We start from the raw sequence: 25,533 nt of genomic DNA, 5'->3' as shown, positions 1-25,533 counted from the left end.
GATATGTGAAACCCATTGTGACGAGTCAAATTACACTTTTTCGCTCAATCCTGTGTGTGTGTGTGAGGTTTAAAAAGGCAGTAGGCAAATTTTGTAGTTCTTATCGTGGAATGTGCTTCTTTAGCCAGCAAAGTTAAATATTGCACTTAAAAAGACTTTTTAATAAAAGCTTTTACTTTTTCTAAAATTTCCTCTTTTTTTGTATGTACTGCTTCCCGTGTGGGGGGCCTTCAAGTCACTGCTTCAATCTCCACCTTTTGAGAGTATTCTCTGTTGCCCTACTTTGGGCAGTAATTCCACCACCACTTGAACCTGAGAATTTCCCCCCTTGAGGTTATCATTATGATTGCTTTTTCCCTGAGCAGGGGAAGAAAATACATTTTCCAGGAACATGGTTATGTGCAACCCAGAGGCAGGGATCAAGACACGTGGTGAGAAAAAGGACTGGAAGGCTAAGCAGTGATGATGGCAGGAACAGAATGTGCAGAAGGCTGGGAAGGACAGCAACTGGCTTACAAACAACTACTACAAGGGCAGGGGGAGTAGGGCTCAGTTACTTGTGGCTAGTCAGGCACTTACTCCCACCTAAGCTCCTCTCACTCCAGCTTTCTTCTGACTCTCTGAGCTGCTGCAGTTTGGATACATTTGAAATTGCAGAGGGAAGAAGCTGTCAGGGCCAGTTCTGGCCTGCATGTGACACACTTGCTTTAAACCAGTGGCTCTCAATTTTTTTTCCTGGTGACCCCTTTCACATAGCAAGTCTCTGAGTGCGAACCTCTCCCCCCCCCCCCTTATAAATTAAAAACATGTTAAATATATAACACCATTATAAATGCTGGAGGCAAATCAGGGTTTGGGGTAGAAGTTGACAGCTCGTGACCCCCCCATGTAATAACCTTGTGACCCCTGAGCGGTCCCGACCCCCAGTTTGAGAACCCCTGCTTTAAACTAAGGCTTTACAGAACACAATTGTTTTAGGAGGAAATTCATTGCCAGTGACCAGCTTGACTTGCTGCAGTCAGTTATCTCATTCCACCAATTTTAAGCCCAGGTATGATCAAAATTCAATGCTTACATTGTGGATTAAACATCTTATTTGTGTTTAAGTGAATGATTTGCCTTGCTAAGTAAGTAGTGGATCTTCTCACAAAAGTTAATTCGGGAGTATAATTACAGTGGACATGTTTCTTCGACAGAATGACAGTCCATATCAAGGCGGCGTATTCTTCTTGACAATTCACTTTCCTACAGACTACCCTTTCAAACCACCTAAGGCAAGTAGTCTTTTCTTTGTGAGACTAATGCTCTTTAATGAGCCAAGCATAGGAATGGAAATCGGGAACATCTGAGTTCTAAAAGCAGCCCTGCTTCACTTTAGCTTTTTTGTCTTGAACAAATCATTTAACTTCACTACCAGACAAGTGGAGATGATACTTATCTATATAAAGTGTTGATAACTCATGTTTGTACAGTGATTGAAAAAAGTAGCATGTAAGTGCTGAATATCTGATTCAAATGCTCGGTGGCTAAAGAGCCACAATACATGTTTCAGTAAGTCTTTCTGGTGCACCTTATCTGTGCTTATGTGTAACTCTTAATTATGCAATTTAGCATATGTGAAACACAAATACTTCTCTATTTTTTGTTATAGGTTGCATTTACAACAAGAATCTATCATCCAAATATTAACAGTAATGGCAGCATTTGTCTCGATATTCTAAGATCACAGTGGTCTCCTGCTTTAACTATTTCTAAAGGTGAAGAAAACATTACAATTTCTATCTTCATTTTGACACTGTAATATTTTTGCTTAGTTTTGTTTGGCATTCCATTCATTTCCCATTATACTGTAGCCTGAGAAGGACATCTTGCGTATGTGGCAATGATTACATTGTTGCATGCTTATTGATTTCACCTTTTATTTAAAAAAAAAACAAAAAAACCTTTGTGCAGTTTTACTTTAGCTATTACTAAAGGTTCTCCCCAGCATGAACCAGTGCAGTTGAATCCCTATATGGACACTTACATGAGAGTGGCTTATTTCAGTTTTAACCTATTCCTAAATGAAGTTAATCTGAAATAAACCTGGTTTTAAACCAAAATAAGTGTCTACACAACCTTTTGCATTCATTTAAGTAAGTTGGTCTAAAATTGTAACTTAAGTTGGTGCATCTGTGCACATAGAAAACTCCTAATTTTAGATTGTGATCAGTCTAATGCTTTACAGTTAATTGCTAGCTGCTAGCATGGAGTATTAATTTCCATATATGAATTTTTAGTAACCATGTTTTAGATTTGTGATCAGTGAGTACTGCTTTAAGGTTTTTTCACTTCCACTTCCTGTAAATGTGAGTATTCTCATTAAATCTAATGAATTCAGCTCTTGAAACTAATTGACTTCAAGCAAAGCTCACCAGAGCTCACTTCCCTTTTTTGGTTTGGTAGATCCCCCTGAGATCACAGTTGCACTAGTCAGAATAAGCAAAGGGTTCCTTTACCTACAGAACTAGTGATTCCTGCCTATTCAAGGCGCAAGAACCAAGCTTGGGTCTGAATTTGGATCTGCCACATGATAGCATGTTGTGTTGACACTATACCCCTAGCTTGCTTGTTCTGAATTTTACACTGTTTTTTAAAAACAACTGATGGGAAATGAAGAATGTAAAGAATAAGTTGCTTCAAACAGTATTTCTCCATGGTAGTCTTACTTTAGTATTTCCTTTTATCTTATCAGTATGTATCTAGTTTGATCAGCCTAGAATACTAATCTATTAATACTATTGCAGAAAAGAAATCCCATCTGATTCTAATGTTTATCACAGACTTCTAGCTGTGAAAGAGCTGATCAGCTATATAACATGGCTCAGTAGATTGCCACTCTGTTACGTTATAGTTTGGACAGCGTTACCTTTCTCTATGTATATTTGTGGGACACTGGGAGCTGCTAGAGTGTGCTATAGAGGGACACCCTATAAATATATTTTAATGATTGTGAGCCACACATTTAGAAATGGACTACCAAATTTACCTTTAAACTTACTCAGCATGCATCGTAAACAGACGACTAACAAATCTTTTCTTTATAGCATACTGAGGTTGTCCTAACAAAGCAAATAACTGTATTTCCGTTGTATTTAATTGAGATCTTTGTTCAGATTTCACTGTTGAGCAATCTTTTCTGTTATTTTGCAGTTCTCTTATCCATTTGTTCACTGTTATGTGATCCAAATCCAGATGACCCCCTAGTGCCAGAGATTGCACGTATCTATAAAACAGACAGAGACAAGTAAGTACAGAATTATATAAAGATAATTTACTAATATACTGTGAAACACACTCTTCTTGTGTTAGAAAACAAAGGTGGGGAATGAATGAGTTAGTTACTTGTGATCTCTCCATCTTAGACTGAATTTGTGGCTTAGGAAGAAGTAACTGGTATTTTTTGGCTTTGGAAACATGCAAATACGAAGAAACGTGTGCTATCTTTGAAGTTGCATGGAGGTGTTTCACTAATGTTGTAGTGATTTCTATTTGAAAGTTTATCTAAAATTATTGGGCTACTTTTAAGCAGTCTCATGTGAGAGTCTGAAATAGTATCAGTTCATATAAAGCCTCTAAAGTTTGAGGAGAGAAATTACCCTTGTAAATACTCCAGTGTCGCCTTTTGATAACTGCCTACTTTTTCTGTTTTGGAGTTTCCCGTTGGATAAAGGCTTTATGATCTTCTATCTGTGTAGAAACTGTTTTGTCTCAAACATGGTTTTTACAGTTGTACTCAGATAGAACTCAGTGAAATAGCTGTTGAAGTTTGTATAGTAATATTAAATATACTTGTCCAATTAGGTACAATAGGTTAGCAAGAGAGTGGACAGAGAAATACGCTATGCTGTAGGGTAAGAATATTTGCACTTGACGGTGCATTTAACAAAATGGGAACTGTCAGCACTTGAGTGCTGCATGCTTTAAGGCACCGGATTAACTAACAAAGATAATGGATTTATCAGTTACTGAACCTGAATATTTAACAGCTTGATCTGTGATTAGTGTGAAATGTATTGGCCAATTACTATATCTCACAAACAGATAATATTCTTGCATGGCAAAACAAATATAGTGGTAGTAAGAAACTGATTTTATTTGAATTGTTGAGGTTCTGAGATGTCTTATACCTCTGTCCTGGTAAGTACTGAACCAAATTTTGTAGAGACTGGGGAGGAGGGAACTGGTCTGTGTAGTCAAACCACCGTGTTGTAAATAAAAATCTAGGTGGTCCAGATTCAGACTGTGTGCACAGGCAAAATTTAATATGCTAAAAAAAGTACTGTTTTGGGGATTTTTTTCTTTATGCTTGTATAGTTGGAAATTAACTTAATACTGACAAGCATGCTGTTAAGTAAACTAATTGTATCTGCCCAATTCCTGTAGACTAGTGTGTTGTACAAAAAGTTCATGGCCTATTTTAATATCCCTTTCTAAAAGCAAACGCTGGCTGGAATTCATTATCATTTTTCAGTCAAAACTTCTGTGCCTGGGCAGTATGCTAGTGTGAAAAATGGGGTCTTGCATCATTCTCCAACTGAAATTGTCAGGACATAACTGAAAATCCACCAATAACATAATTGACTGTAGGGTTCAGTATATCATCTCTAATCATAGCATGCAGTATTCTTTAGACTTGGTTCTAAAACCAGGCTCCAAACAACCTGATATATCTAGCAAAAAAGTGAATTTTTAATTTTCAACCCTTTTTACTCCTCTCTCCCTCCCCCCCCCCCCTTCCCCGGTGCAATAATCTGTTTCATAACATGCTTCTAGCAACTTACCTATCTTCTGTGCAATCCAAGTGTGTGTTTCAAATAGTCTCAAAATGTAGGCTTTTGTTCTAAGTTTCTTGAAAACTTTCTAGTAAGACTTGTTTTTCTTCAATAAAAGACCACATATGAAAGTATATAGAAAGAACTGGAACAGCCAGTTGAAAGAAGCAGCAGTGAATTTCTTCAGTAAGAAATTACTGAAAACCTTCTTCTAAAAATAGTATATTAAATACCACTTTGTGGTTTAACTGGACCTGTTTAATGTGTTTCCTCCTTTATTAACAGATACAACAGAATATCTCGGGAATGGACTCAGAAGTATGCCATGTGATGATACCTTAAAGTCAGAATAACCTGCATTATAGCTGGAATAAACTTTAAATTACTGTTCCTTTTTTGATTTTCTTATCCGGCTGCTCCCCTATCAGACCTCATCTTTTTTATTTTTTGTTTACCTCCTTCCATTCATGCACATGCTCATCTGAGAAGACTTTAGTTTTTCCAGCTTTGGACAATAACTGCTTTTAGAATCCATAAAGTAGTTACACAAGAACAATTGCCCAACATTCAGAAATTTTTTTAAAAGGAGCATGTGTATTATGTGGCCAATGTCTTCATTCTAACTTGGTTATGAGACTAAAACCATTCCTCACTGCTCTAACAGATACTGAAGATATCACCTGAGGGGAGGGGAGGTGGATGTTCAGTTTTCTTACATCAAAGGAAGTAACATTGCAGTAGCAACATCCATCCTGTTTTAAACCTTCCAGTGTTAGAGATTTGAGGTTTTATTATATGCTTATGCTCATAACTGACATGGCTGAAGAATTGGTACAGAATCTATAGCATCAGAACAGAAAATGTGATGTATCTTATGCATGTCAATAAAAGAATGACCAGTTCTTGTTTTACAGAGAATGAAAATTTGGAAGTCAAACATCCCTTGTATTCCAAAATAGGGTCTCAGAACATTTTTGTAATTCATTTAAATTTTGTTAGGAGGCTTGGAGCTATTAGTTAATCTATCTTCCAGAACACTGTTTAATATAGCACTGAATAAATGAAGCAAGTTGTCAATGGATGAGTGATCAACTAATAGCTCTGCTAGTAACTGATTTATTTTCTTCAATAAAGTTGCATAAACCAATGAGTTAGCTGCCTGGATTAATCAATATGGGAAACAATCTTTTGTAAAAGCAAAGCTGGTTTTTGTATATACCATTGGGATTTGCCTCATTGTTTGACATCAGATAATGATGTAAAGTTCAATAGAGTGAATCTCTTTTTTGCCATTTTCAGTTATAATACTTGGTCTGTTGCAGGCTGACACATTGATCAGCCTGATGTATGCAGAATTAATAAGCTAACCTAGTAGTGTAGCCTTAGTGTGCTATACTTGGTACTGGGAGCCCAGAGTTCAGGGATGGACTTGGAACCCAGCAGATCTGAAGTGGTGTATTGTGGAGGCATTTCCAGATGCACCCTGTTTGCTAACAGAAGCTTTTCTTCACCTTGTACATGTGATAGCTGAAAGATCTTATTGTGGGAGTAATAACGGGGCAAAAAATGCAAAATAAAGTACTGTTTTGATGTGGGAGTTGTCATGAGGCTGTGTTGAAGTGACTTTACTATGTGGGATGTTTGTTATCCATTGAAAGACTTGTTCTACCATGCTGCCATTTACATTAATGAATATTTTAATACAACAGACATTTATTTCAGGTGACTAAACGTGAATGAATAAAGAGTCATTGCTATTGGATTTTTTTATTTGACAAGAAACACTGTCTTGTGCCATTAGTTTATTTCCTCTGCAGCAACAAGGGCATTATTAATCATCCTGCTCTTTTCTTTCCTGCCATGTTCTTCCATGGATTTTCTTATTTTTTGTCTCCATTCTTACTGTTCATAGCTTCATTTTTTTTCCTAGTCCTGTGCTATCAGTTTGTGCATCTGTGATTTCTCTCTGGCACCACTTTTTGCACTGCTTATAGTTTATGTGCATTCTAATTCCTTGTCTCCACATGGATATGGAAAGCTAGATGTAAAATAAATGTTAAACCTTAACTTTTATAAAATATTTGAATATGTAGTTTGGTACATGGTTTGTTCTGGTTTTAAAATAGTATTTGAAATCACAATTGCACTTCTGTCTAGTTTGCCTAATATTCCAGAAAGCATATTTAAGAAAAGGTCATTGGTGATTAAGCATGGACCTATTACTAGTTCAGTAATGGGGTTTTTGTAGCTCTTTCCCATTTCTACAGGGTGTATCTATATCAGTTCTTTTGGGATCAGGTGAATTTTTTAAAATACAATGTTTGCTGAGCATTGCAATTTAAGATTGAGAGGTACGACAGTGTGCTCACATAACGTTCGTGAGATGTGAAACAGATGTTGCTCAGATGTCTTTATTGCTTGAGTGTCCATTTGATATATTTACTACCTCCTCTCCCAGGTACAATGTACTCCTCTTCAAACAAGCTATGGGCTTGTTGCAGGAATTCATGGGTGAAGTTTCTAGCTTGTGTTATGCAGGTCAGATTAGTTTGTTAAATTTAGAAGGATGCATAATCTATTCATTGTATGAGGTTCAGCAAACTCTTGATTGCTGTAAGAGCAGTGCCATCTAACTTGAGCAGAAAATCAAGCCAGAAGGCTATGAAGTGACCTGATTAGGAAGAGAAGAGTAGTGTCCAGTTGAGATAGTGAGGTCACTCTTACTGCCACAGGAAGAAAAAATGCCTTGGTCCTCTACCTGAGTTATTCATGTGCAAAGGCACCTACAAATTGAAGCTGGATTCGGTATGTTAGAGTGAGGAAGCATTATGCAGAATCAAGATTGGCTGTATATTTTAGTCAATCAGAAGTTTTCTGACATTTTTTGTTGGTCAGTGCCAGTTAGTTGAAACTGAGAAGTTCAGGTGTTCAGTGATTCCCACTCATGGGATGTGCCAGACAGTACTGCCTGAACTGTGTTCAAAGTGTGACTTTACAGTGCATTTCCATGGGAACATGTCAATTTCAACTAAACTTAGGATGGAAACCTGCCTCGTTTGCTGCCAGTTTACCTGCCTAGCTCCTTGGCAACTTCTCCATGAGAGCCAGGGAGCATATCTTTTGTTCTGGAAATACTGAAACATTCTCATAGCAGGAACATTTCTGTGGTGTTTCTAAGACTAAATATTGCAGAATTTCACTTCTCGCCATAGAACTTTTGAGAGTTAGGCTTTTGTTTATCAGGATGAAGCTTTTTTCCAGAATCTCAACTTTTTGCAGAAGTGAAATTGAGTTTCCCAGCCAGCTCTAAGATTTAAGTCAAGGATGGTGCATATAATAATGGAAGTAGCTCCTATGTTCTGAAGCTAATTTACAATTCACAGGCTTAAATTGAATAGGGAAAAATTAGTGTAAGACTTAAATATTCTAAATTACTTTTCTCTAATATAACTACCAATTAATCCACTATGTCATCATGGCATAACAGAAAATATCAAATCAGTATGGGTCAGAGCTTTGTCAGTGTTATGACATCTTGAAGGAAGAAATTGACAATGCAGTTTGTGTTAAACTGGTGCAATAACTTGTATGATAGGCATAAATCTATAAAGGGCATTCACCTTTCAGTGGGTTTTAGATTAGGCTCTAAACAAATACTAGTCAGATGTCCCAAATCCTATAAATCTGTATAATGATCAAAGGGGGTTTGATGTCAGTTATTTTGAATATAAGAAGCAAAAAAACAAGTGAATAACTTAGGCTTTTAGTCTTTAAAAGCTTGTCAGGAAACAAGGGAAATTAAAAACCTAGAGTGGTAGGTTAAAATATGATCCTCTAACTTTTCTGGTGATTAGAAACATGTTTAAAAATGTTCTAGTCTTTATGTAATGAGGAAAGTCTTAATTCAGATACTATCTCCCCATTTTAATGTTAGAACATCTAAAGCTAGAAATCTCTTCATGTTCTCTGGTATTCCTACTCAATTGCCAACATTGGAAATTATTAATCACAGTGGATCCAACCTGGTACTGAAGAAATCACCATTTCTTAAGACCACAGATAGCTGAAAGACTTGATTCCATAGATCCATTGGATGTGGTAAGTGGTTCAAAGGAAACTTTATCTGCAAGTATGTCCAATACAGTGAAAGGCAGCTAAGGGAGACCATGGTGGAGATTGGGGCACAAATGAAGATCTTTTGTTGTGATCATAAGGTTATCTAAGAACTTTCTTAAGGGAGCTTCAGCCCCCCCCATCCTCCCCCCTCCCCCGCTTTGATTGCATCTTTACTATACATAAAGAAAAATGAACTAAGACTAGTGTTTCAAGTGATATATATGTAATACATTTACTTAGCACCAGAATGGAATGAGTCACAATCTACAGCCAGTTAGATAACTCCTAAAGTACAAATTCTTTACTGCTAATACACAAGCAAAGAGTATGCCAAAAAAACAAGATTCCTTTAGTTAAGTCTAAAAAGATGGTATTGACAGCGGAGGGTTCAGCGCTCTGCTGAATGTTTTCACTTTCAATATACACTATTCTGGTTTGAAGGTTTATCTTTTTATGTTATAATTATGATTGCCACAAAAGTTTTTTGGTGGTGCATGCTTACAGTGTGTTTGAGGTTGTCAAAATCCCAAGCAGGCTGAAAGCTTGCATATGCTTCTGCATTAAGACAGTCTTTATAGGTGATAGAGTGGATTTTGGATTCAGGAGAACTTGTTCTATTTGTACCCACTGACTTTGTGTTTTAGGCAACTAGTTTGGGCGCTATTTTCAAAACTTCTGAACTACTATGACTTCAGTGAGTTGTGAATGCTGATCAAGTCTTCTGATAAAGGCAGTGAGTGCAAAATTTTATATAAATCAGCTTCAGCCAAAATGATTCTCTGTACAAAACATCTCAAGGTTGGGATTTTTAGGCTCCACTGTTTACCTAACTGCCAACAGTCCTGAAAATCCTACTTGGCCATGTCACTTTGGAAGCTACTCATCTTTTAAGGTGAAGTAACCATTCTTACCAAAAAGTGAAAATGGCCGATTGAAAAGCTCCTACAGTATATACTCATTATTTGCTTTTTTTTTTTGCAGTGATGTATTCCTTTCTCCAATATGACTCAAAGTTTCTGGGAGTTTATATTAATGACATACTGCTCCATCTGCTGGGCTTTTGAGTATTAAAATTAGTTAAGCTGGAGGTTCTTACACCTCATAATGTGTCCCTAAATAACTCAATAAAAGGTCACTGGAAGAATTTTATAAACTACCATCAAAGGGCTCCATGTGATAAACAAATGCATTGTAATCGTTTTGAGTCATGGCAGTGCCATTACTAATTATTTTCCTTAACACCTATAAATACTTAAAATCAGGTATAAATGCAAATGTTGCTATAACTGTCTTGGGAAAAACTTCAAGCTTACCTTTTCCCACTGTCTCTTTTAGGTCACAATTTTGTACCTAGATATCAAAGCTTCTACTGGTACTTGGGGAGAGGAAAGAGCGAATATAAGACACTCTTTACTCCTTTCCAGAGGCCTTGTTGAACCTTCACCATAACTTGGTTTTTACAACTCCATGAGGAAGTCCAAGATGAAGATACACTGCTGCTGTGGCAACCCAGGCACTTGAGGATTGCGCGATAAACATAACATGGTGTGCTTAGATCATCTGTGAAATAAGGCTATTTAAATTGTGATTTTTTTTTAAAGGTTTCATAAGTTACTTATTAGAGAAAAGAGCCATTCAGGCCTCTCATTCTTTCATGCTGTCTAGCCTTATGTTCAGTTAACTTTGAAAACAATTATCAAGCGTAATTTTCACAACCATGAGAGCTAGAAACCCAACTTGTTTCAAACATGAAAAAACAGATTTTTGGAGCACAACTGCACCAAGAAAGAAGGGGTAAACTGACCAGTACAAGGGAGTCTGGCCAAAGTTTTTGTTTGTAAAATGACTAACAAAAAAGGGGTTTTACAGACCAAAATGGCTAGCTGCAGAAGCAAGGGTTCCAGTCTCTGCTACACAGAATCTTCGTTTCAGTGAGGCCACCTACTGCTTTTTCAACAGCAGTGGAACCTTATTTCTTTAGATTGTTGGGTAAGATCTGTTACATGTGGTAACTTGAGAAACTCCTCAAACATCCCCATCTGCCCTTAAAATCACTTGTTCTGTTTCCTGGAGATTGGCTATCATTGACTAACAGACTATAATGTCCTCTAAAATAAAGGTGATATTACTCCCCAGAAATGAATAAAGACTCGCATCCATTTCTTAGCCAATGGGTGTTGTCATGGTTTTGAAAAGACTAAACCAGTTTATTGCTTTCTGCCAACATGAAATGAAGTCCAGCATTGCGTTGGAAATTATTCAAGCATTCTTGGAGACTCAGGGATGCTGATTGGCATATGCTGCTTGTTCAACAGCTGTGCCTTGCTGCATCTCCAAGTCATAGTCTCCCCATGGGTTCTTAAAGATTCATTTACAAGCCATGGCAGTTCTACTGGCTCACCTCTGGATGTAGAGTGTGGGGCTGCCTTCTAAGTGACTACTGTGGATGAGCAGAAGTATATCCATGCTTTAAATATAATCTTAGTCCTGGGTCCCGGGGGAGATTTCTAGCTCCTGCTCACAATCTCATGCAGCTAAGCATTAAACTTTATACAGATTCTGGGATTGCCTACAGTGGGGGTGAGCAAAATGCATTCAGCTACCTAGGAGCTGAAAATTGTACAGCACGGTTTGCTCTTAGTGAAAATGCAGCTGCTCAATATTCTTGAGGTAGACAGCTAGAATTCTTTTCTAGATCTGCTTCCATTCATTCCTGCTCTATGCAAGAGACAATTGGGAGCAGAACTTGGACAGCCTAATACCTTTGGGTGGGGTGGGATAGTTTTCCCCTGAAAAAAGAGAGGGCTGTTTACTGGACCTAATACCAAAATGTGAGCCCAACTAGGGGGAATGGGCAAGGGAAAGTAGCCTTATATCAATTTAAGAGTCTACATACCTCTTGTAGCAGTAAGGGCCGTAACAGGCCATATTTCCATCCTGGGGAATTCTGATACTGGTATAATTACCAGTCCAGACATAGAGAATGTGGTTACATGTCTCAACTTTCCTGAGATAGAAAAAGAAGCCCAGGCTCATCTACCTCTAACTCACAAATCTGTTTTTCCTCCGGCCCCAGACACTTTAGTACTACCCACCTCACAAAAAAGAAACATGTAGAAACTTTCTGTGGCTGAGAGTTCTACTCCCTGCCCACATTCATGGCTTTTTTAATATGCATGACTTCTGAACCCAATGCACTGGTTTGTTCTAGGTTTCCCATTCCTCGAGGTAGGCAGCTGCAGAATGCCATATCAATCCCAAGGGCCCAGAATCTTCTATATAGCCTACCTCTCCTTACTATTAACAGACTTGTAAAAAAAAAAATAAATGGAAAAGACACACATGAATGTTGGCAAATAAAACCCTTCGTGTGGTGCTCTAGATCAACTCCATAGGATTCTGCTGCCTTAAGTACACAGATTACTCAAGTCATAGGCTGTCTATGCTATAGCAACAAAGTTACAGTACCATAGCTATGCCACTGTAGTGCCATAGTGTAGACACAGACTACAGTGACAGAAGGGTTTTTTTGGTGTTACAGTAATTCTACATCCCCAAGCAACCGTAGCTAAGTCAATGGGAGCATTATTCTGTTGACTTAACTGTACCTACACGGGGTGGAGGTCAGCATAGCAGTGGCAATCTGGTTTGGATTTTTTACACCCTGAAGTGCTGTAGCTACATTGACTTAAGTTTTGAGTGTAGACCGGGCCTTAATTGGAATGTGGCTCTGACATCTAGACATGAAAGATTAATTCAAATTCAAAGATATATTAAAATCTACCAATTCTGTTACTTTTCTATTGCAGGATTTGAAGTAGGAGGTCCATTAAACTTACCAATGGAACTCTCCATAAAGTCTCTCCTCTTCCCCCAGCAAGGCTTTGTGAGGGTATCACTTTTGGAGTAGAGACACACTTTGCCTTTGTCTGATAAAGTGGGAAAGAAGCAAAAACTTAAAACATACTGTGTAGAACAAAAAAATTACAGGTAAATTCTCTTAGGAAAGAAAATGCAGTCCATCTGCAAGCTTCCTTCTGTATTTCGCTCTCTTCCCAAGGCTCTGATCTGACCTAGAAAAGTATTCTGAATATTAACATGAAAATCAGCAGATGGATTTATACCACTTTCATTCTCAATTTCAGTGTAAGCAATCTCTTAGAAATATAGTGATATATCAGTTTAGTAATTGCAGCCTTATGTAAACACATGAAGACCAAGATGGGGAGGGATAGCTCAGTGGTTTGAGCGTTGGCCTGCTAAACCCAGGGGAGGGATAGCTCAGTGGTTTGAGCATTGGCCTGCTAAACCCAGGGCTGTGAGTTCAATCCTTGAGGGGGCCATTTAGGGATCTGGGGCAAAAATTGGGGATTGGTCCTGCTTTGAGCAGGGGGTTGGGACTAGATGACCTCCTGAGGTCCCTTCCAACCCTCATTTTCTATGAAACTATATAGGAAAAACAGAAGATGGAAAGGAAAATTCCCATTGCAGTTCTAGTAAGGCCAGCCCTGGTTGGATCACAGGTCAGGAGACTATGCGACAAGACTATCATTCATATTTGACCTATCAGACTCCTGACTTTATTTTTCTTCCACTACACTCCCTATTCTTTGTCCCCCTCCTCTAGTCTCACAGCCCTGACTTTTGTCTTTTCTCTGCCACCAGATACGAGAGACACTACTTGTTGCCTGGACTGGTCCTGGGGGCCAGGGGCTGGCTGGGAAACTGCTCCAGTTGAATGTCTTGACTAGATTATGTTTTGGAGTGGCAGCTACTCCTGGTACTCTGAGTGGGTGCTACTGAAATGGCTAGGGCTCCTAATGGTTAGGTGGAGATGGGAAATGAGGGACAACCTTGGTTGCTTAAGGAAGGGACAGCTGCTTTGAGAAGGAATGCTGCTGGGGCTCAGTCTGAGTGGCTCTACATGGTAGTTCCTCTCCTTCATATACAGGACTGCTAAGGTTATGCTGGAGGTAAGTGGGCTGGGGTTGCTCAGCTATGTTGCTGCCTTCTGAAAAAGCTTCAACTAGCAGATAAGCTCTGCTGAGGTAATTGCAATAATCATAGCTTGTGTGCGGAGAGGTCAATGTGTGATTTTAAAAAAGGGCTGAGACTACATAAACAAAACAAACAAAACCAAACCCTTTGTGTATGTCACGTCTTTTTATGAAAGCTCATGGTTAAAGTAGCACCAAGATTTTTAAGGTGACTTAAGCCAGGTCTATACTACAGACATATATTGGTATAACTATGTCGCTCAAGGGTGTGAAAAATCCTCACCCCTGAGCCATGTAGTTATAACTGACCTAGCCTCTCCGTGTCAACAGTGCTATGGCGAGGAGAGAGCTTCTCCCGGCAACATAGCTACCACCTCTTGGGGCAGGGGATTAACTACACCGACGGGAGAAGCTCTTGTATTGGCATAGAAGCGTCTTCACTAAAGTGCTACAGTGGTGCAGCTGCACGTGACTATGAGCCCTAAGACTCTCTGAATAAGCAGGCGTGCAAATTGACAATTTCTATCTACTAGCAAAAGTTTGCTCTGACAGGACGGTGAAAGAAGCTCTGATGGATCCAGATGCTCCTGTCATCTACACAATCCTTCATGGCCAAGACCGAACTTGCAGGGTCCATGGAGCATGGGAATGTACAATTGTATATCAGAGTACTGGGGAAACTACCTCATATTTACAACTGATGTCACTACGTATGATGAATGACTTCAGTAAGCCCAACACAGCTACAACAACACTGCATTCAATAGGCCAGATCCTTTGGGGAATGCTGCCTATCAAATCAAATGGGAATTCAGAAACCTTCTAATCAAATTGTCCACTGACTGATCTGGGTCTGTCCAGAACCATTCAAGGGCAGGTCCAGACACCTAAAGAACATCATATTTGCAAACATAACAACCCATGATAAATCTTTACCAAAAGATTGAGAGGTCCAGTATAACCAGAATGTTGGGTCTTTTCACTTTTACTGAAAAACAGGGATGTTTTAGGGCTACTTTTGTTGTCTACTTTGAATTATAACCTTATGTTTTATGTATGTTTATATCCTGTTAAGATTATGAGCTAATTATGTAGGACTGAGGAAGTCCTTTTGAGGGAAATCCTTCTAATGATCTTTTCACTAATTGGTGCATTCTGTAAACATATACTCATAGGTGCAATAAAATTAAATGAAATATTGGCCAAATATTTACCAATATTGTAATTAAAAAAAAATTATACTTGAACCAGCTTCAGCCTATCTTGGTGTTTAGTGGAGATTTTAACAGAGACCAAAACACACAATCAAAATTTAAATGTGAAGGGCCAGATGCAGCTGCTGTAAATCAGCAGAGCTTAATTAAAATCACTGTCACTATGGCAACTTAGCCCAACTGTGGATCTGGGCCAAAATGTGTTAGAACTGAATTGGTGAAAACAAACTGTGAGGTTTAGTGGCCACATAAATCTGAGCAAGTTTTCAGGGCTAAAATAAAAGGGAGAATTCTGTGTAACACCTTCAGTAGGCTTGGCTAATGTTAAATGTTTTTCTACTATTTTGTCTAAGGTAGCCTTTGCCATTTCAGATAATTGTTCTCCAATCAGTAGGAAAACAGTGGTCTTCTACACTATTAGTATCTCTTATAATTGTCAAAGCTGCAGATGATATTTTAAGTAAATGAAAGTTTCTATCCACTACACCGAGGATGCAGAATTTAGCTGGCAGGCCAAGAGGCAATGCATTTGTAAATAAACATTTTTTTTTTTTTATTTTAAAAAAATAAAGTTCCACAACTTTTTCTCGTAGGTTAAGTTGAGGCTCATTGTTTTGGTGACAAGTAAGTTTGAAGAAACCAGGTTTTTTCCAAATTCCTCTCTTGTATTATTTATAATTGACCACAAAAATTACATTTGCCTATTGGAAATATACAAACATGGTAACTTGGCCTGAGCCCAAATATGGAGTTTAAATTGAAAAGGAAATACTTTTTAGACCATTATGAGCAACTGAAAGATGTTTAGAATGGAAGTGTCTTCCCAAATTTTATTATTGTATATGCTATAACATCAGTACACTTATGTCTTTTCCTACGCATGTGAATACGTAAAAGGGTGTCTTTTTTTTTTGTAATGCTATTAATGTACTAAGTGCATTACACACAATTCTAGCTATATCATGGCTTTAAGAGCTTGACCAATGTTTTACTGTTTAATGACATATGGCTAAGAGCCAATAAGTCTATTCCCTTAGCTCCTTTCTATGCGTGAGAAATTTTTACCAGTATAATTACATTGATGTGATTTGCAATTTACTGAATTAACTTTCACTAGTATAAACACCAGACTACATTGATGCACTGCGTCCACATTAGGGGGTTGCAGCAGACTAACTTATGCCAGTGCAAATTTCTTAAATGTAGGTAGGACTTTAGTTTGGTCTAATTTGTAACTGGAACTTTAATGGTAACTAAATATATGTCTACATCTCAAATTGAGGTGTAATTACTAGTATCACTGTCTGTCATATCAGTCAATGACATCATGACATCACGTGTATTCTCATGTGGCTGTATAGTCTGGTCCATAAGGAGCAAGACTGCAAACAGATATAACACAGGAACATGCAGGTTCTCACTGAAGACTTGGCATGAAACTTGACCCTTTTTTGAATCAGTTTTTTGTGTCTGTTTTCCTCAAAGTGTTTGCAACCTTTATTGATGATTGCTCTCCGTTCAGATCTGTCTGTGGCTGTGTCTTCAAAGTTATTAATATTTATGCATCATGAAGTAAGATTCTGCTGATGGGAGTGTTTGAAGCATTTTTGCTCTTCACCCTTCTGGTACGATCAACCATGAATTGGAAGACTTGTCTACCTTAGGGATCTCTGCACAGATGTAGCCACACTGGTGCAACCCCCACAGTGTAGATGTAGTTAGCAAGTGATACCTCAGAGTTTGAGAATGATTGTCTTCTAAGAAATGATAGCTAGTTATGCTAGTGGATCTGCAGGTTGTTAATGAGACCCATCTGGCATCCACAGATCTTATCACAGTTGGGGCAGACATTTCCTGGTGGAAGGGGTGGATATGGACTGTTGAGTTGGGCTGCGGCACATTCATTCCTTTCCTGTTTCTCTGTTGCTTGTTGTCTCCCTGGGGTCTTGAAATGGTGGAATCCTTGCCACAAGGTCCTTCTCCATTTTAATCAGTCAGAGGCTTGGATTTCCCATAAATTTATATCGATGTTGCACTTCTTCATGTTGGCTTTGAGGGTGTCATTGAAGTGCTTTTTTGCCCTCCCCTCATCTGCTGGCCATGGCTCAACTGTGAGAAAATGACTTGCTTCGGGAATCAATTTGTCTGGTATTCGAGAACATGACCAGCCCAACAAAGTTGGTGGTAGGTGATCATAGCTTCCAAGCTGGAAGTTTTGGCTTGGCACAGAACGCTGATGTTGGTGCATCAGTCATCTGACTTGATTCGGAAGATCTTGTGGAGGCACAGTTGATGGTATTGTTCAAGAGCCTTGAGACGCCTTCTGCATGCAACCCAGGTTTTGGCATCGTACAGGAGAGCAGGGATAACAACAGCCAGATACGTGAGAAGCTTGGTTTGGTTCTTGATGTCATGATCTTCAGACATGTTTTCTCCAGTGTCCGAAAGCTGCACTGGTGCATTGGAATCGGCGTTGAATCTCCTTGTCAGTGTCAACTTTCGGCAACAGCTGCTGAGGCAGGAGAAGTGCTCAACATTCTCCAGGGTCTCTTTGTTGGGCTTGATTGCGGGAGCAGGATCTTGGGGATTTGGAGCCTGTTGACGGAGAACTTTAGTTTTCTTGGTGTTGAGTGTGAAGCCTAGTTGATTGTAGGCCTCAGCTGTTTTTTGAAGATCTTCTTCCGAGTGGGAGTACAAAGCACAGTTGTCTACATATTGGAGTTCAGTGACTGATTTAGTAATAGTCTGGCTTGGACTGGAGATGATTGAGGTTAAAGAGCTTGCCATCTGTATTGGATGTCAAGTCTGGAGGGAAGCTTGTCAGCGATGAGGAGGAGGAGGATTACACCAAAGAAGATGGTGAAGAGGGTTGGAGCAATGACACAGCCTTGCTCTACTTCTCTCTTAACTCGCAATGGGTCCATTTTGGATCCATTGCTGACGACCATCACAAATATGTTGTCGTGGAGGAGTCAGAGGATGGTAACAAATTTTGGCAGGCATCCAAATTTGAGAGAGTTTGCCACAGAGCCTCATGGTTGATGGAGTCAGATGCTTTTATGAGATTGATAAAGGCCATGTACAGAGTTTCTCGGTGAGGCACAGCCAGAAAAGGCCAGGTTTGGTTGGGTCCTTGACTCTCAATGTTGATCTTTCATCTGGCTGGTTTCTTCTGCAATCGTTGTTTTGAAGCAAGTTTGATGGAAGTAATGGAGTGGATGAGGCGATGGTCTGTCCAACAATCGTCAGCACAAGTCATCGCTTTGATGATACGACATCTTCACAGTCATGAGCACAGACAATAACCTAGTCGATCAGCTGCCAATGCTTGGATAGGGTTTTTTCCCGTGATGTTTTGTACTTGTTCTTTTGCTTCTTTGGAATATAGAGTTCGTGTTCTGTGCATTTGGTTAGAAGAATTCCATTGGAATTGGTCTTGCCCACACTTTCCTTTCTGATCGTGCAATTCCAAAGTTCCAAGTCATGTCCAACTCTTGTGTTAAAATCAGCAAGGAGTATAAACTTGTCCTCTTTGGAGATGGAGGAGAGAATTTGGTCAAGGTTGGCATAGAATACCACTTTTGGTTTCATCATCAGCATTAAGAGTTGGAGTGATGCTTTGATGAGTGTTGCATGCTGGTTCTTGGCAAGTGTAAGGCAGAGAGTCATGAGTCATTCATTGTTGCTAACTGGTAGTTCCGAGAGTTAGTTTATTATTTTGCTTTTGATGGTGAAACCAGTACTGTAGATTTGTCATTTACCATCGCCCGCTCCTGTCTGGAAAAAGGTGTCACCACCACCACCTTGTTCCTTTAGCTGTCCCTTTTCTACATGTTGGGTCTTGCTCAGTGCAGCAATTTTGATGTCCTATATCCTGAGTTCTCTTGCCACAATCACTGTTCTGTGTTCTGGCTGGTTACTATTTGGGTTGTCCATCAGGGTTTGAATGTTCCAGGTTCTAAATTTCATTCAGTTTTGAGCGCAGTTAGCTAATCCCTCTGAACATGGTTATCCAGTTGGGGTAGGCGAGGCAGAGTACGTTTAGGGCACCTTTTGTTGCTCCCTCCCCATGTGGGATGTGCAGTGGGTCCTAAAAAGAGCAGCTCAGTTGCAGTTGCAGCTGCTGAATTGCACTCCTGTCCAAATGCAAAAACAGCCTTCTAACAGCCGCTGCTTGCATGCCAGTCCATGATTAGGAGCTTCTGGTCATCGCTGCCTCCTCCCATTGCCACTCGCTGATCACCATAGGACTTCTTCATGAATATGGAAGACATTTGTGCATGATTTCTTTTAATGTGGAGACACCATTGCATACCAGGGTGCACAAGGTCCTTGACAGGATGAAGATCTTAATCCAATGGCAAGGAAACCCAAGATGATGGGAGACTGCCATCCTGCTGCAGCTTTCACAACCATTGAGAGAAATTCTTTCCATCCTCTTGCGCTGCCATTGAGGATGTGGGGGTGGAGGGTCGGATCGCTGGTCATCTGGAACCTCACCTTTCACCTTGACGTGTTGGGTGTCCCTACGGAATGCAAGACTCCTGACTGCATTGCTCTCAGGATTATGGGAACACTCAAGCCACGTCCAGGCCACGATCCGCCAGGGCAGGGTATTGATGTACTGCATTGGTATCAAACGGGGCTTCCTTCAGTAAGATGGAACTGGGGTAAGTCAAAGTCAAATCAGTGCATGTTCCACTTTACAGCACTGCAGCACGTTATCATGGGAGCTTGCACCAGTGCTGCCACATCAATACACAAATTCCTAAGGTAGACAAGCCCTTAGCTGATGCAGTATGTATTGCATGGATACCCTGTACCAGGGTGAATTTTTACCCCTTTCTACGACTCATGATCTGGAAGGAGTCAACAGCAGCATGTTAATGATAACAATAGAGATTGCTCTGGAACAAAAGATCTTGGCTCAAATTCTGCTGTGTTAATCCATTGTCAGTAGAGTTACACTGAAATACATTCAGAATAACAGAGAGCAGAGTTCTGCCCATGTGCTTTTTGTCTCAGAATTGATGAGGAATATCTCTTGACCTAAGTCTCATAAAACTGACATTGTAAAATCCAAAATTTGTGTCGTCATAGAAAAGGATGGAGCAGGGACCAAAAAACAAAGAAAACTGCATTAGTTCAAAAGATCTTCTTTCTATAGGTACAGAAGTTTGTAGTTTTAGCTTTAAACTCTTATGGCACAGTAAAAACTATTTGAAGAAAAAAATCTGAGGCATTTTAACTTCATTATAAGCCTTCAATAAGGAAATAACATGTTCTCAGCATAATTAATTACAGCAGTGTATTTTCTTTGTGCAGCTTTAGCCTGCCTTTAGAAGGGGGAAAGAAAAAAAAAGACAAAACACGGAAGTACAGTAAACTTCTTGAAATGCAATTTCCTTCTTATCGGGAACAACTACCACATGACTTGCTGAACAACTTCAAAACAAAACAAAAACCTTGCAGTTGTACTGCAGTTGTAATGGAGTCAAAATTCAGTTTCCCGTAAACCCTGCTTTAGCGTAGAAATAATATCCAGTAGGATCTCTTTGAAGCAACATTGCCTTGTTTCAATATTTTAACTAATTTGATTTAATTAGTTTGTGAATTTAGTACATAGGGAATATGTTAGTCCTGAAGTCACCCCCCTGCACTTCAACCCTCTGCCCCAGCCCTGAGCCCCCTCCTACACTCCGAACCCCTCAGCCCCACCCCTGCCACAGGAATTTTGTTATGTGCACATCACCTCCATATTGGTGCACATAACAACATTCATTGTGCACGTATGTGGGAAAAATTAGAGGGAACACTGCTGAAGACTTACTTCCACTGTTCATCTTTAGAACAAAGTAAGCTTGGGCAGAGGCAGAACATGCTTTCTATACCATCAATGTATCTGGTCTTGTAGGTTTAATCTCTAGAGATAAGCACTCATTTAAGACCTGATCCTGCAAGGAGCCTGAGCCAATCAATTGGCCCTTTTGCTGAGATTGCTGAAAGGGTTGTTGCGAAAGCCTTTTCAGTAATGTGGATTCCTGACCACTGGGAACTGGATTGTGACCACCAGAATTAGTGCACATAGGTCACTGAACAACCATTAGAGGATAACTTTTAGTCATTACTGACCTGGGCTGGATTTGAAACAGCAGGTTAGAGGTGAAAAGCTCTACATCCCATTACCAAAACCATGAGCTGCATAGTCTCTTACCATTTCACAGTTGATACACTTTTTACAAGAGAACACACACAATGCACATGTTTGCTAAGAAGTGGCTGAATCCACATGTTCATTTCCTTCAAGCTCTGGAGTGACTTGAAATGGTAACTAAAGAGGATTCGGTATGGCTTGTACCTCGGAGTCTAGCAAGATCTCTGATTCAGATACCCTCAGTCATGTTGGGTAGCCCCTTACTCCGCAAATGGAGTTCTGAAAGGTATGAAAGTGACATAGGGGGCTTTGTCTAGACTGGTATTTCTCAACTGGTGGGTGGCATCCCCCAGGCAATCAGAGGTCTTTTGAGGTATTGAGAATTTTATTACAATCTAAAGCAAAGAAAATTTTGCTCCATTGCTCCTCGCACCCATAACCTTCAAAATCATGTATTCTCTGTTGACCTCTCAAAATACACATACAAATAAATTTTATACAGTTATCACTGATACATTTGTTCTCCTATTTTTATAGTAAATGAAAGGGGGTTGCAAAACTTGACTTCCAATAAAGGGGAGCCAACCTGAAAAGGTTGAGAAACTCTGCAGTAGACTAAGATGTAAAGGTATGTTTTTTGCTAATGCATTCTAACATGTTCTGTCTAACATAAACAATGTAGCATACACTTTAACATGTGCTAAGATGGTTGAATTAAAGGCAGAGTGTTAAAGGAATTCTATAGTGTTCCTATCCCTTTCTCACCTGCACTTCACTTTCAAACTCAATAATCTTGCATAGCAGCTGCAACAACATGTTGCCACTTGACAGTCAGACTGGTCGTTCTTCATTTCAGCTTCTACTTGACTTGAATGCATAAGGATAAAGAACTGCATTATAATGTATAGTCATTATTAGTATTTTTATTAGCTATTCAGTGTCCAAAGATTGATAGGAGATTTACGGACATAAAAACATGTTCTCTTCCCTAAAGAGTTTACAGTCTATATTTTAGACCATAAAGAAGTGTGAGAAACACACATTGGGGTGGGAGTGGAGGAACGGAGGACAAAGATAATGTCATGCTGTTCATAAATTCCAATTCAAGAAGGGACCACTGTGATCATCTAGTCTGTATAACTCAAGTCATTGAACTTCCCCTCCCCCGCCCCAAAATAATTCTTAGAGCATATCTTTTAGAAAAACATCCAATCTTGATTTTTAAATTGTCAGCGATGGAAATCTGTCTTGAGCCTTAACCATTGGAACAACTTTCCAATTACTCTCACTTCTAACAAATTTTGAGCCTTACTTCCAGTCTGAATTTGTCTAACTTCTACTTCCAGCCATTGGATTGTGTTTTACCTTTCTCTGCTAGACTAAAGAGTTCTTTATTATTTGTTTCCCATGTAGGTACTCATAGACTGAAATGAAGTCACTCCTTCTCTTTGTTAGACTCAAAGAGCGCAGTCTATTTAGCTTATTATAAATCATGTCTTTTAACCCTCTCCAATTTATCAATATCCTTCTTGAATTGTGGACCCCAGAACTGGACACAGTATTTCAGTAGCAGTCACACCAGAGGTAAAATAACACACCTACTCCTACATGAGATTCCAGTTTATGCATCCAAGGATTGCATTAGCTCTTTTGACCACAGTGTCACACTGGAAGCTTGTGTTCAGCTGATTATCCACCTCTGCCCCCAAATCTTTTTCAGTCACTGCTTCCCAGGATAGAGTCACCTTCCTCTAAGTATGGCCTATATTTTTCCCCTAGATATATAAATTTACATTTAGCCATATTAAAATACATTGATTCAGATCACTCTATACAGGTGACCGGTCTTCTTCATTATGTACCACTCCCCCAATTTTTGTGTCATCTGCAAACTTAATCTGGGATGATTTTGTTTTCTTCCAGGTCATTGATAAAAATGTAAAATAGTGCCAAGAACAGATCCCGGTGGGACCCCACTAGAAACACACCTGCTCAGTGATGATTTTCTGTTTACATTTACATTTTGAGACCTATCAGTTAAACAGCTTTTAATTCATTTAATATTAATTTTATATCCTTCTAGTTTTTTAATCAAAATGGCATCAAAGTGGTATCAAGTCAAATGCCTTATAGAAGTCTACGTCTATTATGTCAACACGATTACTTTTAGCAGCCAAACTTGTAATCTCATAAAAGAAAATCAGCTTAGTTTCACAGGATCTATTTCCCATAAACTGATTGGTATTAATTATATTACCTGTCTTCAATTCTTTATTATTTGAGTCCCATATCAGCTGCTTCAGTATCTTGTCCAGGATCAATGTCAGACTGACAGACCTATAATTACCTAAATCATCCCCTTTTAAAATATTGCCACACTATTAGCTTTTTTTCTGTCTTCGGGAGTTTCCCCCAGTATTCTAATATTCGATTGCTGCAAATCGTCTTTAACAGTCTCGCGCGTTCTCCAGCCAGCTCTTTTAAAACTCTTACATATGAGTTATCTGGACCTGCTGATTTTAAAATGTCTAACTTTAGTAGCTGCTGTTTAATAGCCTTGTGAGCTACTTGTGGAATGGAAAGAGTATTATCCTATGAGATGACCACATCCGTTTTTCCCCAAATACGGAACAGAAATATTTATTGAACATGTCTGCCTTTTCTGTATTATTGATAATTTTATCATTTTCATCTAGTAATGGACCAATACCATTATTAGGATTCTTTTTGTTCAAAATATATTTAATGTCCTTATTGTTCTTAACTCTGCCGGCCACAGATTTGTGTCCCTTTGCTTCCCGTATCAATTTTCTACAAGTCCTTGCTTCTGATTTATATTCATTACTATCAGCTTTCCCTTTCTTCCATTTATTATTTTTTTATTTTATTATTTTATTTTGCTGTCTTCATTATCCCTCTAAACCAGGTCTTGTTTTTTTAACCAATATGGCCGCCTTCCTCAACTGGCTTTTGGAGCATCTAGTAAAGTGGTGTTAAACAATTCCCAATTGTCATTCACATTTGTCTGTTCAAATTTTTCCTCACAGATGATATGACTCATAATTGTTTTCAGGTTTGTGAAATTGACCTTTTTAAAGCACTGGGTGTATATGTGTCTGCTCTGGACTTTATTCTGTTTGCACGTTATAGATGTGATCAAGTCGTGATCACTTGTACTTGTTACCATTAATTTTTAATTCTGTGATTAGTTCCTCTTAGACTTTGTCTTGACTGATAAATATAGAACTCTCCCATCTTGGATGCAACATTTTTGAGTTAAGAAATTTTCATCTATAATATTTAGAAATTTAAAGGATGCTTTACCACTGGCACTATGAGACCTTCAGCATCTGTTACTCAAATTTTGAAGTCCCCCATGATCAGGCAGCTTTTATTCCTCCACATTATATATGCAGGTGTGTAAGGCTCCTTGGGGGGAGGGGGTGTCTTTGCATGTCTTGTAGGTTCTACATATATGCACCTGAAAGCACCTTTATATGCATCTACATCAACTTTTAAAAATACATTTAACTTATCTGTTCTGATTAAATATTTTTCAGAATGGGGTGTGTGTGTGTGTGTATGTACATATAAATGCCTCCATTAAAAGCACTTGCTAAAATGTTTTAGTTTTTAAACACTTCTAACCTCCCTTCTTGCTCTTCATAATGTTTTATTAAATAGGCATGCCTGATGCAGCCAAGTGCCTGCCTCATAAAGATTCCAACCTGTGTGATTATGAAATAAAAAAAAAGAACTTGTGGACAAACTTGGGCTCCCACAGATCAACATGTACTCTGGCACAGGAAAATAATTACACTAATTTTAATCAACTAAAAGTATATTTTTAAAGGCACTGGAAACCCTAATCTAAAATTTTCAGTGTGCTGAAATGAGCACCTTCAATTTCATTCTAAGCTGTGTCTTAGAAGAAAGTCACTGTCAGCTCAAAGAAATTGGCAGTTTGGGAAAAAAATGCTTTCTAGTCTGTTCACAGCTGAGTGCATACACTAGAAAAGTTTTCCTTTAAGTTGCTAATATCTCTGTTGAGCAGCTTTGGTCTGAGTCATGGCTACTACAGAAATACAGCAGCCTGAGCTGGAGGTGATAGTACTGATTACAACCAACCATAGAGTTTTTAGGATCCAAGTGCCTTTTGTTTGTTTGTACACTTTGAAAGGGGTTATGTGGAATTTAAACAATATTTTTCACTTATTGTGGCTTTGTCCATATGAGGA

General features: G+C 38.9%; 1 protein-coding gene and 1 long non-coding RNA gene across 2 annotated transcripts in view; one reads left to right on the top strand and one right to left on the bottom strand.

Annotated features, from left to right (window-relative positions):
• The window catches only part of UBE2D3 (ubiquitin conjugating enzyme E2 D3), a 28,856-nt gene extending 22,285 nt beyond the window's left edge, over positions 1 to 6,571 (top strand). Inside the window, exons 4-7 of the mRNA XM_077815090.1 lie at positions 1,197 to 1,274; positions 1,652 to 1,757; positions 3,193 to 3,286; positions 5,100 to 6,571. Coding sequence (XP_077671216.1) covers positions 1,197 to 1,274; positions 1,652 to 1,757; positions 3,193 to 3,286; positions 5,100 to 5,145 — 324 coding nt within the window. The 3' untranslated portion in view covers positions 5,146 to 6,571. The remainder of the gene's footprint in view (positions 1 to 1,196; positions 1,275 to 1,651; positions 1,758 to 3,192; positions 3,287 to 5,099) is intronic.
• A 3,317-nt stretch (positions 6,572 to 9,888) lies between these two features.
• LOC144263948 (uncharacterized) lies at positions 9,889 to 25,473 on the bottom strand. Its single transcript, XR_013345882.1, has 2 exons — positions 22,061 to 25,473; positions 9,889 to 20,205 (listed from the first exon to the last, which is right to left on the bottom strand). It is a non-coding gene; the product is annotated as an uncharacterized LOC144263948 (long non-coding RNA).
• Between the last annotated feature and the right edge of the window lie 60 nt (positions 25,474 to 25,533).

The sequence above is a fragment of the Eretmochelys imbricata genome, chromosome 4 (assembly GCF_965152235.1).
Source record: "Eretmochelys imbricata isolate rEreImb1 chromosome 4, rEreImb1.hap1, whole genome shotgun sequence".
Taxonomy (NCBI): Eukaryota; Metazoa; Chordata; order Testudines; family Cheloniidae; genus Eretmochelys; species Eretmochelys imbricata.
The sequence above is the reverse complement of the archived record's forward strand: the minus strand, read 5'-3'. Positions and strand labels throughout refer to the sequence as shown.